Source organism: Muscardinus avellanarius (assembly GCF_963383645.1).
Source record: "Muscardinus avellanarius genome assembly, chromosome: 6".
Lineage (NCBI taxonomy): Eukaryota > Metazoa > Chordata > Mammalia > Rodentia > Gliridae > Muscardinus > Muscardinus avellanarius.
In genome coordinates this window covers 70,733,482-70,748,367 of record NC_137791.1, presented here as the reverse complement: position 1 = coordinate 70,748,367, position 14,886 = coordinate 70,733,482, and the positions used below count along the sequence as shown (strand labels likewise).

Below are 14,886 nucleotides of genomic sequence, written 5' to 3'. Positions count from 1 at the left end.
GAATACGCTGGTAAAAGTAATATAGCTAAAATTCTATTTTTCATTACATAATTACTATCATTTTCTGTTTGTAAAGAATTGCATATAAAGTATATTAAAATATAGAAACCAAAAATTCAAACAGAAACTAAAAAATACTATGCTCCCATGGGTATTAAATGATATCTATTAGACTCAGTCCATGCTCTAGAGACAAAATGCTTTGCTTTGAAATCCCAGCTCGGCTATTTACTAGCTGAGTGCCTCTGTATCCACACTAGCAAAACAGATGCATTAGGACAGCACGGGATTGCCAGGGAACTATGCAAGTAGCTAAATGTACAAAGCTAAGAGGGACACATAGTAAACACTATATAAATGTGACTAGAATTACTAAAGATTTAAGATTTTGCTATTTCCATAGTAAAATCCCACCAAACACTACAGGGGCTAAAGTAATAGACTGATTTCAAGACAGGACATTTTGCTTGAAGCACTCAAAGTGTAACCTTTCAAACCGGGCGTGGTGGCGCACGCTTGTAATCCCAGCATTCGGGAGACTGAGACTGGAGGATCGCGGTTAGCGGACAACCTCAGCTACTTAGTGAGGCCCTCTGCAACTTAGCGAGACCCTGTTTCAAAATAAAGAATAAAAAATAGGGCAGGGGATGTAGCTCGGAGGTCAAATGCCCCTGGGTTCCATCCCCAGACACGCAAAAAAAAAAAAGCATAACCTTTCTTATTAACTACTTTGGTTTATAATAATGAGCTACACTTGATACACTAAAACATTTTAAGGTGGCAGAACAGCTTGTTTTCAACCTAAAAGTACATATAACTTAATAAACTATAAGGAAATATAACCTGCAATGACTGGTGGTGATACTTGAGTTGTCTGTCCTGTGACTGCTTTACTGTTAATTGGTTTTGCAAAGATCAGCTTCGTGATTACTGGACCAGAGGTTGGTGTTCGAGGCTTCTTAGCAATCTGAAATATACAAATAACTATGAAGATATTTATTTCCATAAAATACCTATTCAATCAAAATTAGACAAAAGACTCATAAACAATAGTACATGTAAAATCAGCCCATTTAACAAATTGTATTTATATAATGTTAAAATGTTTAAAACCAATTCATCAAAATATTGATATCATATCCATAAACCCATATATTCTAATACTTTTGCATTTTTATAAATTTTTTAGTCTTTTGAATATATGCATATGATGAAAATCAATTCATGTTTAATATTACTGTTTGATAATAAAATAATATGCACAAAAAATATTTTTGAAGTAAATTATTCAATAATAACAAGGTAGAAGCCTGGCGTGGTGGCACACGCTTCTAATCCCCGCGCTTGGGAGGCTAAGACAGGAGGATCGTGCAGGTTCGAAGCCAGCCTCAGCTGACTTAAGAGACCCTGTCTCCAAATAAAATATAAAATAGGTCTAAAAGTGTAGTGCAGAAGTAGAGGGCCCCTGGGTTCCATTCCCAGTACCACCACCCCCCAAAAATAATAATAGTAATAATAATAATAAGGTAGTAGAATAAGAAACTATAATGCAAATGAAGCCACATACACATATAATTATATTGGCCCTTAGATGCAAAATGTAAAAATATACTAAAGATAGGCTTATGGTTAGATTTTCAACTTTAGACCTTTATGTCAAGAGTACATAAAGGAAGAACTAAACAAATTAAAGTTCCAGGATACAAAGAGAAAAGTTTAGGAGAAGGAAAGACCATTCATTAAAAAGACAATGGCTCTGAAATATATATATCTCATATATATATTTTTATATAATTCAGATGCATATAATATATAACATATAATTCAGATATATATTTCAGCTATATATACATTTTTTATTATTATTATTATTATTACTATTATTATTATTTGTTTTGGTACATGGGATTGAACCCAGGGACATTCTACTTCCAAGTTAAACCTCTAATAGTGTGTGTGTGTGTGTGTGTGTGTGTGTGTGTGTGTGTGTGTGTGTGGTATTGGGAGTTGAATCCAGGGGCTTTCTACCTCTGGACTATACTCTCAGACTTATTTTACATTTTATTTGTTTTGTTGTTTTGTTTTGTGGTAGTGGGAACCCAGGGGCATTCTACTTCTGAGCTACACCCCAGCCCTATTTTTTATTCTTTATTTTTTGAAACAAAGTCTCACTGAATTCAAAGGGTCTAAATAAATAAGGCCGTCTGTGAACGGCGATCCTCCTGTCTCAGTCTCCCAAATGCTAGGATTACAATCGTGTGCCTCTACTTTTGGCTCTATATTTTATTTGGAAACAGGGTCACACTAAGCTGCTGAGAGCCTCTCACTAAGTAGCTGAGGCTGGCTTCGAACCTGCACAATCCTCATATCTCCGCCTCTCAAGTACTGGGACTACAAGTGTGCGCCACCATGCCCAGCTCTACTTTTTTTTATTTTATTTTGAAACAGGATCTCTCTAGGTTACTGAGGACGACCACAATCCTCCTGTCTCAGCCTCCCAAATACTAAGATTACATAGGCATGTACCAACATACCAGGCTTGAAGTTTTTCCCCCCCATGGTATTAGGAATTGAATCCAGGGGTATTCCACCTCCAAACTATAGCCCCAGCCTATTTTATTTATTTATCTATTTATCTATGTATTTAAGTTTGTTTTGCAGAACTGGGGATTGAAGCCAGGAGTATTTTTTCTCTGAGCTATACTAGCCCTATTTTTTTTTTTTTTTTTTGGTGGTGGTACTGGAGGTAAAACCCAGAGGCTTTCTACCTCCAGGCTATACTCCCAGACCCATTTTATATTTTATTTGGAAACAGGGTCTCACTAAGTTGCTGAGAGCCTCACTAAGTAGCTGAGGCTGGCTTCGAACCCGTGCGATCCTCCTGTCTCAGCCTCCCAAGCGCAGGGATTACAAGCATGCGCCACCATGCCCGGCCTATACTAGCCCTATTTTTTATTCTTTATTTTGAAACAGGGTGTCACTAAATTGCAGAGGGCCTCACTAAGTAGCAGAAAGCTAGCCACAATCCTGCAATTCTCCTGTCTCAGCCTCCCAAGTATTAGAATTACAAATGCGTGCCACCTTGCCTAGCTTATATTTATTTTGAACCAGGGTCTTGCTATGCTGATGAAAGTCTCACTACTTGCTGTGGTTGTCCTCAAACCTGAGATCTTCCTGTCTCAGACTCCCAAATACTGGGATTACAAGTGTGTGCTACCACACCCAGATTGAAATATTATTTATTAAAATGCTGTTTGCTAGCTGGGTGTGGTGGCACACACTTGTAATCCCAATACTTGGGAGGCTGAGACAGGAGGATCACAGGTTTGTGGCCAACCTCAGCTACTTAGTGAGGCCCTCTGCAGCTTAGTGAGACTCTGTTTCAAAATAAAGAATAAAAACACAGGGTTGGGGGTGAAGCTCAGAGGTAGAATGCCCCAGAGTTCAATCCCCAGTATTGAAAAATAATAACAGTAATAATAAAAATCTTGTTTGCTATACTCAAAATTCCTTCAAAGGGAGGTCCCAAATTAATTCATCTCTGGTCTGGAGTTACAACATAGTTGACTTAAACTAGAATTCTCCACAAATCAAGTACAATAGAAGTACCAATGTTTTTATATTTAAATTATCAGCATATGCAAAAACATGGTTTCTTCTAAAGACAGAGGCAGAAACTTGCTTAAGAAAAAGTTCATGACAATTTAGTGTATGAAGGACATTAAATATTAATTTTAAGGCCGGGCGTGGTGGCGCACGCTTGTAATCCCCGCGCTTGGGAGGCTGAGACAGGAGGATCGCAAAGGTTCGAAGCCAGCCTCAGCTACTTAGTGAGGCTCTCAGCAACTTAGTGAGACCCTGTTTCCAAATAAAATATAAAAAAGGTCTGGGAGTATAGCCTGGAGGTAGAAAGCCTCTGGGTTCCACCCCCAGTACCACAAAAAAAAAATATATATATATATATATATTGTATATATATATATATATATTAACTTTATCTTTTGGCAGATAAGAATATTGAGACTCTGAAAATAGTATTTATTTTGGAAATCATTGCTCAAGTGAATAAACATAATCAACTGGAATAATAGAAATATCAAAAAGTTGTAGCATATCATAGAACTAAATATCAGATCTTTATGCTCAAATTAAAAATTAAACAACACAATCTTATACTCAGAATAATTTCTTTCTTACTAGAAGACCATATTACTGACACAAAATGTATATAAAATACAAATCAATTCTAAAAAGAAAAAAGGTGATTCATTAAAATATAGCCAGCTTGCAAAACAATGACATATCCAAATAAATCCACAAATGTACCTCAGAAAGTTGAAAAAATTCTAGAGAAACATACAGGGAAAATATTTCCCAAATGTGTTTATAGACTAAAAAGCTCTAAAATAGAATTTCATGTATATACAGTATTAATGATTTTGAGAGACAGAGATACTGATATTCTTGACATATCTAGCAATAAATAACTGTAGCTATAAAAATTAAAAGCTTAAGTACTTCTCCCTTTTTATCTGATTTTCACAATCATTGACAATAATACTTACCAATAAGAAAAAAGTATATACCATACAATAAAAATACATTAATTATTCAAATGATAATCTTATCTTGTCCATATGATTTTATTTCTTTAGTGGAACACTGCTGAAAATATCGATTTCCAGTTTCCATAAAAACTAAAAATTTCCATCATTTTTTAGGCATTCTAAGCTACATTTTTATTAAATAAATAGAAACATATAGGATCATTTTTACCAAATTTATCTAATCAGCAGGTTAGGACAAAGATAAAAAAAAAAAGAATACAAAGAATGAAGCCAAATAATTTGTCATCAAATAAGCCAAGGAAGTAATTTTCAGCACTGTGCTGGTCAGTGTCAGGAGACAGCTAGTTATTTACACTCGTGTATACTATGCACACAAAACATGGGGCAGCGTTCAGATATACGTAACTGAGTATGACTATACCTCTTGCACTGCCTCTGGCCTCAACTGAGACCTCCTTCATTTTTGAAGATGGGCTCTTTGTCTTCCATTCTGACCTGCTGTCCCTACCCTAACAGCCTCAACACTCATTAAACCTAAGACAATACTAAGGACTGTCTAGGGGGAAAAAAAAAAATAGAGAATAGTGTATACCATGGAATAAAGCAAATACTGTGGTTTTTTAAATGAAAAATATAGCTGGGCGTGGTGGCGCATGCTTGTAATCCCAGAGCTTGGGAGGCAGAGACAGGAGGATCACCCAGGTTCAAAGCCAGCCTTGCTGGCTCAAGAGACCCTGTTTCCAAATTAAAAAAAAATAAAAATAGGTCTGGGAATGTAGCCTGGAAGTAGAAGGGCTTCCAGGAACCCCAGTACCACCAAAAAATAAGAATAAAAATTCATAGGTTTTTATTTTTTAAAGTGCTTCAGAGCTTTGTAGATGATTTCTGAGGCAAAAAGATTTGATATGCCTAAAAGTAAGTGGATAAGTAAAACAATAATCTAAATAGTTTTTTCTGTTATCTTTAAAAATTATTTCTGCTAGCAGGGTATGGTGGCACAGGCCTATAATCCTAGTACTTGGGAGGCTGAGACAGGAGGATCGCATGTTCAAGGACAACCTCAGCGAGACTCCAAGACTCTGTTTTCAAATAAAAAATAAGTCTGGGGAAATAGCTCCAAGGCAGAATGCCCCTGGGTTTAACCCCAATACCAAAAAATAATAATTTCTCCTTTTTTTTTTTTTTTTTGCAGTACTGGGGATGAAACCCAGGGGTATCCTACCTCCAAGTGACATTCCCAGCCCTATTTTTTTTTTATTCTTTATTTAATTTGAAACTGGGTCTGAGGTGCAAAGGGCCTAAGTAGCTGAAGCTGTCCCTAAACATGGCTCCTCCTGTCTCAGCCTCCCAAATGCTGGGATTACAAACATGTGCCACCACGCCCAGCTTCTATTATTTTTAATTTTTTTTTTTTTTTTTTTTTTTTTGCAGTAGTGGGGATGGAAGCCAGGGACAGTCTACCTCCGAGCTACACCCCAGCACTATTTTTTATTCTTTATTTTGAAACAAATCTCACTGAGTTGCAAAGAGCCTCAGTAAGTAGCTGAGGCTATCCGCAAACCCAGATCCTCCTGTCTCAGCCTCCCGAATGCTGGGATTACAAGCATGCGCCACCCTGCCTGGCACTAAATAGTTTTTTCTGGGGGTGAGGGGGATATGAGTGGTACTGGGGGTAGAACCCAGGGGCTTTCTACCTCTGGGCTATACTCCCAGACCTATATTAGATTTTATTTGGAAACAGAATCTCACTAAGTTGCTGAGAGCCTCACTAAGTAGCTGAGGCTGGCTTCAAATCTATGCAATCCTCCTGTCTCAGACTCCCAAACACGAGAATTAGAAGCATGCGCCACCACACCTGCCTTCTAAATAGTTCTTTTTAATAGAATCAGGTTTTATGAAAGTAACCACAATAAAACAAGTTATAAGAATTAGACTTAAGTCTTTGTTTTTATTGTCAGTAGTTGGGAAAATATAGTAGAAAACTAGTGGATACATTCATACCAGTTATTGAAATGATACACACACACACACACACACACACACACACACACAGCTCTCATAAGTGAATGGCGTTCTGATTTATGTCATCAGTTTCTTGTGAACATGATCATGATCCACATTGCAACAGCCAGATAAACTCTGGTAAAACAATAAAAACAAGTTTTAAAATTTAGGACAAGATGCTTGATGGTGATAGGCTATTTCATTCAAGAAATCCTAGGCAAAAATAAGAAGTTAAAAGACAGATGACAGTGAACAAGAAAAAAAGAGCACAATATATTTAACAGTGACAGAAAGGACATGGGCAAATTACAAGGTTCAAGAAATCTTATGTTTGTGGAGGGAGACTGGGAATTGAACTCACAACTCTCTGAAATGCAAAGCCCATTAAAAGTTAAGCTTCTAATTCTTTATCAACATAGTAACTAAAACATTACTCCTAAGTATCTGCTAAAAGGGGCTACTTCTCCCAAGCCTTCTTGCTTCTTTACATATTTCCTTAATTCATGCCTTTTCCTTTCCTCTAAGAGGCAACTCTTTTTTTTTGGGGGGGGGGGTGGTACTAGGAGTGGAACCCAGAGGCTTTCTACCTCCGGGCTACACTCCCAGACCTTTTTTATATTTTATTTGGAAACAGGGTCTCACTAAGTTGCTGAAAGCCTCACTAAGTAGCTGAGGCTGGTTTTGAACCCATGCGATCCTCCTGTCTCAGCCTCCCAAGCGCAGGGATTACAAGCGTGAGCCACCATGCCCGGCTAAGAAGCAACTCTTTGAAACAGAGATTTCGTTTTGTTTTGTTTTCTGATCATAAGTGGATTATTTATGATTATATTTATTTAGGACCTATTTAGGATTGTATTCATACTAATAGGTGCCATTTTGAGGGCTCATCAATGCTTTGAGAACTATACAAAACTATATATATTTTTTATGGTCAAATAGCCATTTTATGCTAATGTGCAAAGTCAGAAAAGTAACCTACTCAAACAAATGTTCCACAGCAGGTGGGTGGGTAAGAGGGTAACTCAAGCCTAAAGCCTGTCTGCTGCCCTCCACCATACATCACTGTCTTTCCTGTACTGCAAACATGCGTGATAGCAATGGACAATAAACTCCAAACAGCAGACACATGTTGTCCAGCACACACACACTACTGCCGGCTCCAAGGGTTTCTCAGAGCTGTAAAGCTTTCCTAACCTTTGGACATCTGTTAACTGGGGGAAAAAAGTTTTTGCTTTGTTTTGTTTTTGTCTAAATGATTTGATAGCCTTGCAGTAAATCCAGCATCTTTACACCAGTAAAACATCCTTGTAACCAAACTACCACTAAGAAAAAAAATGCATTTTAAGTGAATAAAAGGTTATAAACACACTAGTTTGAAACTTAATCAAAATTTAGTTTGTTCCAAGTTCTCTGGCAAAAAATTTTCATAAGCATTAGACATATCAAACTTAAAAACAACAAAATCCACACAATTACTTACAGCAATATTTAAGAGTTCAGTAACAGCTATGCAATTAATAGCCCTACACAAACACAACTATGAATCAGTTTAATTTCTTTAACATGCATTTTTATTAATATGCCCCCTTTTTTTACCTGTACTGTTTTTAACTGTTGGGTCTGTAACACAGAGGGCTGAGTTGTAGTATTAATCAGTTGACTTCCTGGGGTCAGTGCTGAGACACCAATGACAGGTTTCACCTCTGGCCTCCCTCCAATGGTAACTACTTTAATTTGCTGCGGTGGTAACTTAGCATCTCCTGCCTGGGCCTGAGTTGTAACTTTCTGAGCCTGGGGTAGTTGGCTATGGGGTAGTGCTAAAACAATTGGTGAACCAGACTTGCCCAAAGTTGTGAAAATTAACTTCTGTCCATCTGGTTTAAGGGTCTGATTGCCAAGTTTAAGATCAGATGTCTGTTTGTTTAAAATAATCTGATTGGCTGAGATAGTCACAGGAGTCTGAGCACCAAGTTTTTGAAGGCCACTTGGAAAAGCTGGTTTCACTGTGGTATTAGAATCTGCTTTAGTAATTGTGGTATTCACTGCAACTTGGTTAGTGTGGTTACTGTACACTGTGATTGGTTCCGTGGAAATGGGCGTGGCTGTAGAGTCACCAGTAGAATTTATGTTGACAATTTCTTCCAGTTCTGTCTCCATAGGAATTGGGGATGAAACAATAACAGCCTCAATACTATCATCATCCACTAAAGTTATACCAGTGTCCATTATCTCCTCTGGAAGCAAACTATTCACCTCAGCTGGCACCACCTCCATGATCGTTCTCCTGCCAGAAGGTGATCAGGCGCTGTAATAAAAGTTGAAAAATGATTAAGTTACTAGGTTTCAAAACAGACTTAAGAGAAGAAAATTTTTTAAAATTGCAAATGACAAAATAAGCATTTTTAAAATTGATGTATAATGAAGGATATCGTGATACTTATTTGGGTTAAATCATCTTAACATTGCCTTAGCCTTCAAGAATCTAAGTCTGCAAAACTAGAAGCAAACATTCTTACTCACCATGTGTCAATTCAAAAGTAATCCTGTATTCAGGCAACAATAAGTAACATAATCATACCAAGCACCTTTGTCAATGCCCTCGCATAACTTTTAATCTTTGATGTGCTTAATCATCTTATTTCTTCCCACTTTCCTGTTTTCTCATTGGCAGACTTGAAAATTGCTGATTCAGACAAAAAGCAACAATTTAAATATTAACAAATAGTAAAATATCTTCAAATCTCCAATGAGCTAGGTACTATAATGCCCTATAAGGGCACTGAACTGTTTATATAAGTCAATTAAATGACCAAATTAATGTTCAAGGAGTTTCTGGGATAATCCATCTCAGCAAATCCAGATCAAATGACTTATGGCCCAAGTCTGATCAATTAGCTCCATACTAAGAAAACTTTTATTTGGAAAGAAGATTCTTAAATCCTCCTCAGCCAGTTAAGAGTGTCAAAAGTAGAAATATTTTATTTGAAATTTCAAAAGTGGAACCAAGATCTTTGCAGCTACTCTTCTGAGAGGACTCATATGTAGAATATACAAAGAGCTTTAAAAACTTAACACTAAGAAAACAAATAACCCAACTTAAAAATGGATAATCAAACTGACTAGACACTTCTCAAAAGAAGAAAAACAAATGGCCAGCCAGGTGGCACAAGCCTGTATTCTCTGTATTTGGGAGGCTGATACAGGAAGACTGCAAGTAGGAGACCAGCCTCAGTGACTTTGTGAGACCCTTAGCAATCTAGTGAGGTCTTACTTCAAAACAAAAAAATAAAAAGAGCTGGAAGTGTAGCTCAGAGGTGGAATGCTCCTAAATCCAATCCCTAGTACCACCAAAAAAATAAGGGAGGGAGGGAGGGAATATAAATGGCCAATAAACACATGAAAAAAATGTTCAACATTACTAGCAATGAGGGGAAATGCAAATCAAAACTACACTGAGATTTCATCTAACTCCAGTTAGATGGCAATCATCAAGAACACAATAAATGCTGGCAAGTTTGTGGGGAAATAGAACTCTAATACAGTGTTGGTGGGACTACAAACTAGTACAGAAACTATGGTGATCAGTGTAGCGGTTTTCAGAAGACTAGGAATGAGACCATCATATGATCCAGCAATAGTCCTGGGCATATTTCCAAAGGAACTGAAGTCAGAATATTATAGTGATATATGTATATCTCTGTTTATAGCAACACAATTCACAAATAGCCAATTATGGAACCAGCCTATGTGTCCATCGACAGATGAATAGATCACAAAACTGTGGCATATACTCAGAATGGAATTAATTTTTTTTTTTTTTTTTTTTTTTTTTTGGTGGTGCTAGGGATGAAATCAAGGGGCCTTCTACCTCCAGGCTGTTGCACTCCCAGACTTATATTTTATTTGGAAACATGGTCACACTAAGTGACCTATATGAGCCTCACTAAGTAGCTGAGGCTGGCTTCGAACCTGCGCCATCCTCCTGTCTCAGCCTCCCAAGTACTGGGATTACAAGCATGCGCCACCACACCAGGCTCTTGAGAATGGAATTTTACTCAGCCATAGAGAAGAATAAAATTATGTCATTTACAGAAAAAGGGATGAAACTTGAGAATATTTTGCTAAGCAAGATTAGTCAGTCTCAAAAACCAAACAGTGGTATGCTTTCTCTCATATGTAGAAGCTAGATAGAAATTGGAAACAAAAAGCCCTCAGAGGAGCAGAGACTCCAAAGGCGTGATGGAGGGGCCTTAGGGGAGGAAGGAGAGGGGACAGAGGCATAAGAAAGTCACAGCTGAAGCATGCTATATACATATAGGAAATTAACATTGCCAATCTCAGCGACACATACAGGGAAGGGCATGGGAGTAGAAACTGGAGGAAAATGTGCTGAGTGATGCATACATGTGTGTGTGTGTGTGTGTGTGTGTGTGTGTGTGTGTGTGTGTGTGTGTGTGTTGTGGAGAATAAAACTTGGGAAAATTCTACTTCTGGGCTGCACCCTCAGCCCTATTTTAATTTTCATTGGAAAACTGGGTCTCACTAAGTCAATGAGAGGCTCCCTAAACTGCCCAGGCTGGTTTGGAACCTATAATCCTCCTGTCTCAGCCTCCCAAATGCTGGGATTACAGAAGTGTACCACCAAGCCCAGTTTAGCACCTTTCTTTTCTTTCATTTTTTAAATATAAAAATGCAGTGCCGGGCGTGGTGGCGCACACTTGTAATCCCCGCGCTTGGGAGGCAGAGACAGGAGGATCGCACAGGTTCGAGGCCAGTCACGCACGCTGGCTTAGGAGACCCTGTTTCCAAATTAAAAAAATATAAAAATAGGTCCGGGAGTGTAGCCCGGAGATAGAAGGGCTTCCAGGAACCCCAGTACCACCAAAAAAATTAATAATAATAAAATAAATAAATAAATAAATAAATATAAAAATGCAATACCTATTTGATATTAACACATACAAATATCAAATTATACTTACTAGCATAATACCCCTGTTTCAAACAAAAACATCACTATTAAGCACTTACTGTGTGGCAGTAATGGCATAATTTAACTTATCTTAGCCACAACTCTGATATAAGTGCCATTGACACCCCCATTTTATAGATGAGAAAACTTAGGCTAAGTACCTTGACCAAGCTAGTGAAAACAATTTTAGTGAATGGTATAGCCAAGACTCAAACTAGGGTTTTCTTTTTCTTTTCTTTCTTCTTTTTTCTTTTTTCTTTTTATTGGAGATACTTGAACCCAGGACCTTGCACACACTAAGCAAGTGTTCTACAAATGAGCTTGTTTATTTGTAATTGTTGTCGTTGCCTTCTGTTGTTTGGGGCGTGGGGTTACTAAGGAATAAACCTGCAATACTCTACTTCTGATCTACATCCACAGCCTTTTTATTTTGAGACAGGGTTTTGCTAAGTTGCCCAAGCTTGGCTTCAAACTTGTGATATTCCTGTCTCAGCCTCCATAGTTGCCGGGACTACAGACTTGAGCCACCATGCCCAGCCACTCTCAGGTTTTTAGTTGTTGGTTTTTGGTTTTTTTTTTTTTTTTTTGGGGGGGGGGGTTGGTTGGTTTTTTTTGTGGTGCTGGGAATTGAACCCAGGAACATTCTATCTCCGAGCTACACCCCAGCCCTATTTTTTATTCTTTATTTTGAAACAGGGTCTCACTGAGTTGCAGAGGGTCTCACTAAGTAGCTGAGGCTGGCTGTGAACCTGCAATCCTCCTGTCTCAGCTACCCAAGTGCTGGGATTACAAGTGTGTGCCACAACGCTCGGCTCAAAGTTAAAAAAAATTTTTTTTGTGGTCCTGGGGATGGAACCCATAGGCATTCTACCTCTACGGAATACCCCCAGCCCTAATTTTTGTTCTTTTTTTTTTTTTTTTTTTTGATACTGGGGTTCTTCTACCTCCAGGCTACACTCCCAGACCTATTTTATACTTTATTTGGAAACAGGGTCTCACTAAGTTGCTAAGAGCCTCACTCAGTAGCTGAGGCTGGCTTTGAACCTATGCGATCCTCCTGTCTCAAGTCTCTCAAGCGTTGGATTACAAGCGTGCGCCCGGCAGAACTAGTATTTTAAAAGAAAGAAAAAACAAGTCTTCTCTTTTATAGTCAATTCACTGTCCTGAAATCCCAACCTATGTAACTACTGACCTATCACTATAGACTATTTTTTCCTTTTTGCTCATACTAGAACGTCATATAAATAGAATCATATAGGGGATATTTCTCAACTTGTGATCAGCTTATGTCCCAATAAATTTAACAGAAACTGAAAATATACTGTAAATCAAAAATGCATTTAAAGCCAGGTGCATTGGTATATGCCTGTAATCCCAGTATTTGAGAGGCTGACATAGGAGGATCTCAGGTTCACAGGCAGACTCAGCAACTTAGTAAGAACCTATTTCAAAATAAAAAATTATTTGAGTTGAGGGTATAACTCAGAAGTAGAATACCCCTGGTTTTAATACCCAGTATCTTCTCCAAAAATATGCATTTAATAACCTAACCTACCAAACATCATGGCTTAGCAACACATTACACTGTATATCAGTTATTTCCCCTGGAGATAATAATGCATGGCTGACTGGGACTGTGGCTTGCTACTGCTGCCCAACATCATAACAGAGTATTTAAACACTAGCCTGAGAAAAAACAACATTCAAAGCATAGTTTCTATTGAGCATATATCACTTGTGTGCCATCATAAAGAAAAAAAATATTAAGTGGAACTATTAAGTTGGGGACTATCTTATATATTCAAAACAAAGAAATCACATAGTAAGAGCTTTCTCTCTAACTTTTTTTTTTGGGGGGGGGGGTACTGAGGATTGAACCCAGGGGCATTCTACCTCTGAGCAATAACCCACAACATTGCTGAGGCTGTCCTTGAGCCTGCAATCTTCCTATCTCAGCCTCCCAAACTGGGATTACAGGCATGCACCACCATGTCCAGCCTCAGCATGTTTTCTGAGATTATCTTTATTGTTACATTTATTAGTTCTGTTCTCTTTATACTAAGTAATATTTCCATGCAGGAATCTACCACAATTTGCATATGCAGTCACCTGATAATGGATATCTGGACTGTTTCTGGTTTGAAACTATTATGAATACTGCTATGGACAGTTAAGTTCAAGTTTTTATGGCTATATGTATGCTTTTTGTTGGCAGTGCTAGCAATGGAGCCCAGGGTCTCATGCACACTACACAAGGACCCTACTGCTGAGCTACACTCCCAGTTCTTCATTTCTTTTGAATAAATACCTACAAGTAGAACTGCTGGGTCAAAGTAAGCTTCCCCCCTCTCTCAAGTGCTAGGGATAGAATCCAGGGCTTTATACATGCTAAGCAAACACTCGCCACTGAACTGTACCCCAGCCCAATAAGTATATTTTTAATTTTGCATGCAACTCCCAAACTATTTCTTAATTGTATAACTTTACATACCTACCAGCAACATGAGAGTTCCAGATGCTCCATGTCCCCACCAACAATTAATATTGTCGGTCTTTTTTTAATCTTTTTTTTATTTTTAGCACTCTAATGAGTGAGGGGTGGTATTTCAGTGTGTGTGTGTGTGTGTGTGTGTGTGTGTGTGTGTGTGTGTGTTTATTTGTTTTGGTGGGCTCAATTTTGGATTTTAGGAATCAAATCCAGGGCCTCATGCATGCTAGGCAAGCACTGGATCATAGCCACAAGCCCAATAGTCCCCAGATGACTAATGATGTTGAGTATGGTTTCATATGCCTATCATTTATTTGTATACCTTCTTTTTACAAGTGCCTATTAAGTCAGGTATGGTGGTGCACACCTGGAATCCCAGTTTGGGAAGCTGAGACAGGAGGATTTCGAGTTCCAAGAAAGCCTCAGCAATGCAGTGTGGCTCTCAGAGACCTGGCAAGACTATTTGAAGACATAAAATAAAAAGGGCTGGTTGTGCAGCTTGGAGGTAGAATGCTCCTGGCTTTAATTCCCAGTACAAAAGGAAAGAAAGAAGAAAAGGAGGGAGGGCTATTAAAGGTTTCACCTTTAAAAAAATAAAAGATGTGTATGTATAATTGGGGCACTCTACCAATAATCTATATCCCCAGCCCTTTTTATAGTTTATTTTTAAGAAGTTGCTGAGTGACCCTCCCGTCTCAGTCTCCCAAGTACTAGAATTATAGGAATGCACCACCATGCCTGACTAATACCAGGCTTTTAACACTTGGCAAAATGATACATACTTGTAATCTCAGCTCCTTGGGAGACTGAGGCAGGAGTACTACAAGTTTGAGGCAAGCCTGGGTGACTTATAG

General features: G+C 38.2%; 1 protein-coding gene across 3 annotated transcripts in view; it reads right to left on the bottom strand.

Annotated features, from left to right (window-relative positions):
• LIN54 (lin-54 DREAM MuvB core complex component) overlaps nucleotides 1-14,886 on the bottom strand; it is a gene marked incomplete at both ends in the record, with an annotated part of 84,101 nt that overhangs the window by 50,083 nt on the left and 19,132 nt on the right. The window contains 2 exons of one of the 3 annotated variants that reach the window (XM_080698102.1): nucleotides 844-967; nucleotides 8,169-8,877. In XM_080698102.1, coding sequence (XP_080554228.1) covers nucleotides 844-967; nucleotides 8,169-8,846 — 802 coding nt within the window. Of the gene's footprint in view, nucleotides 1-843; nucleotides 968-8,168; nucleotides 8,878-14,886 lie in introns of those variants that run through there. The other 2 variants (XM_080698104.1, XM_080698103.1) reach the window with 2 other exon arrangements.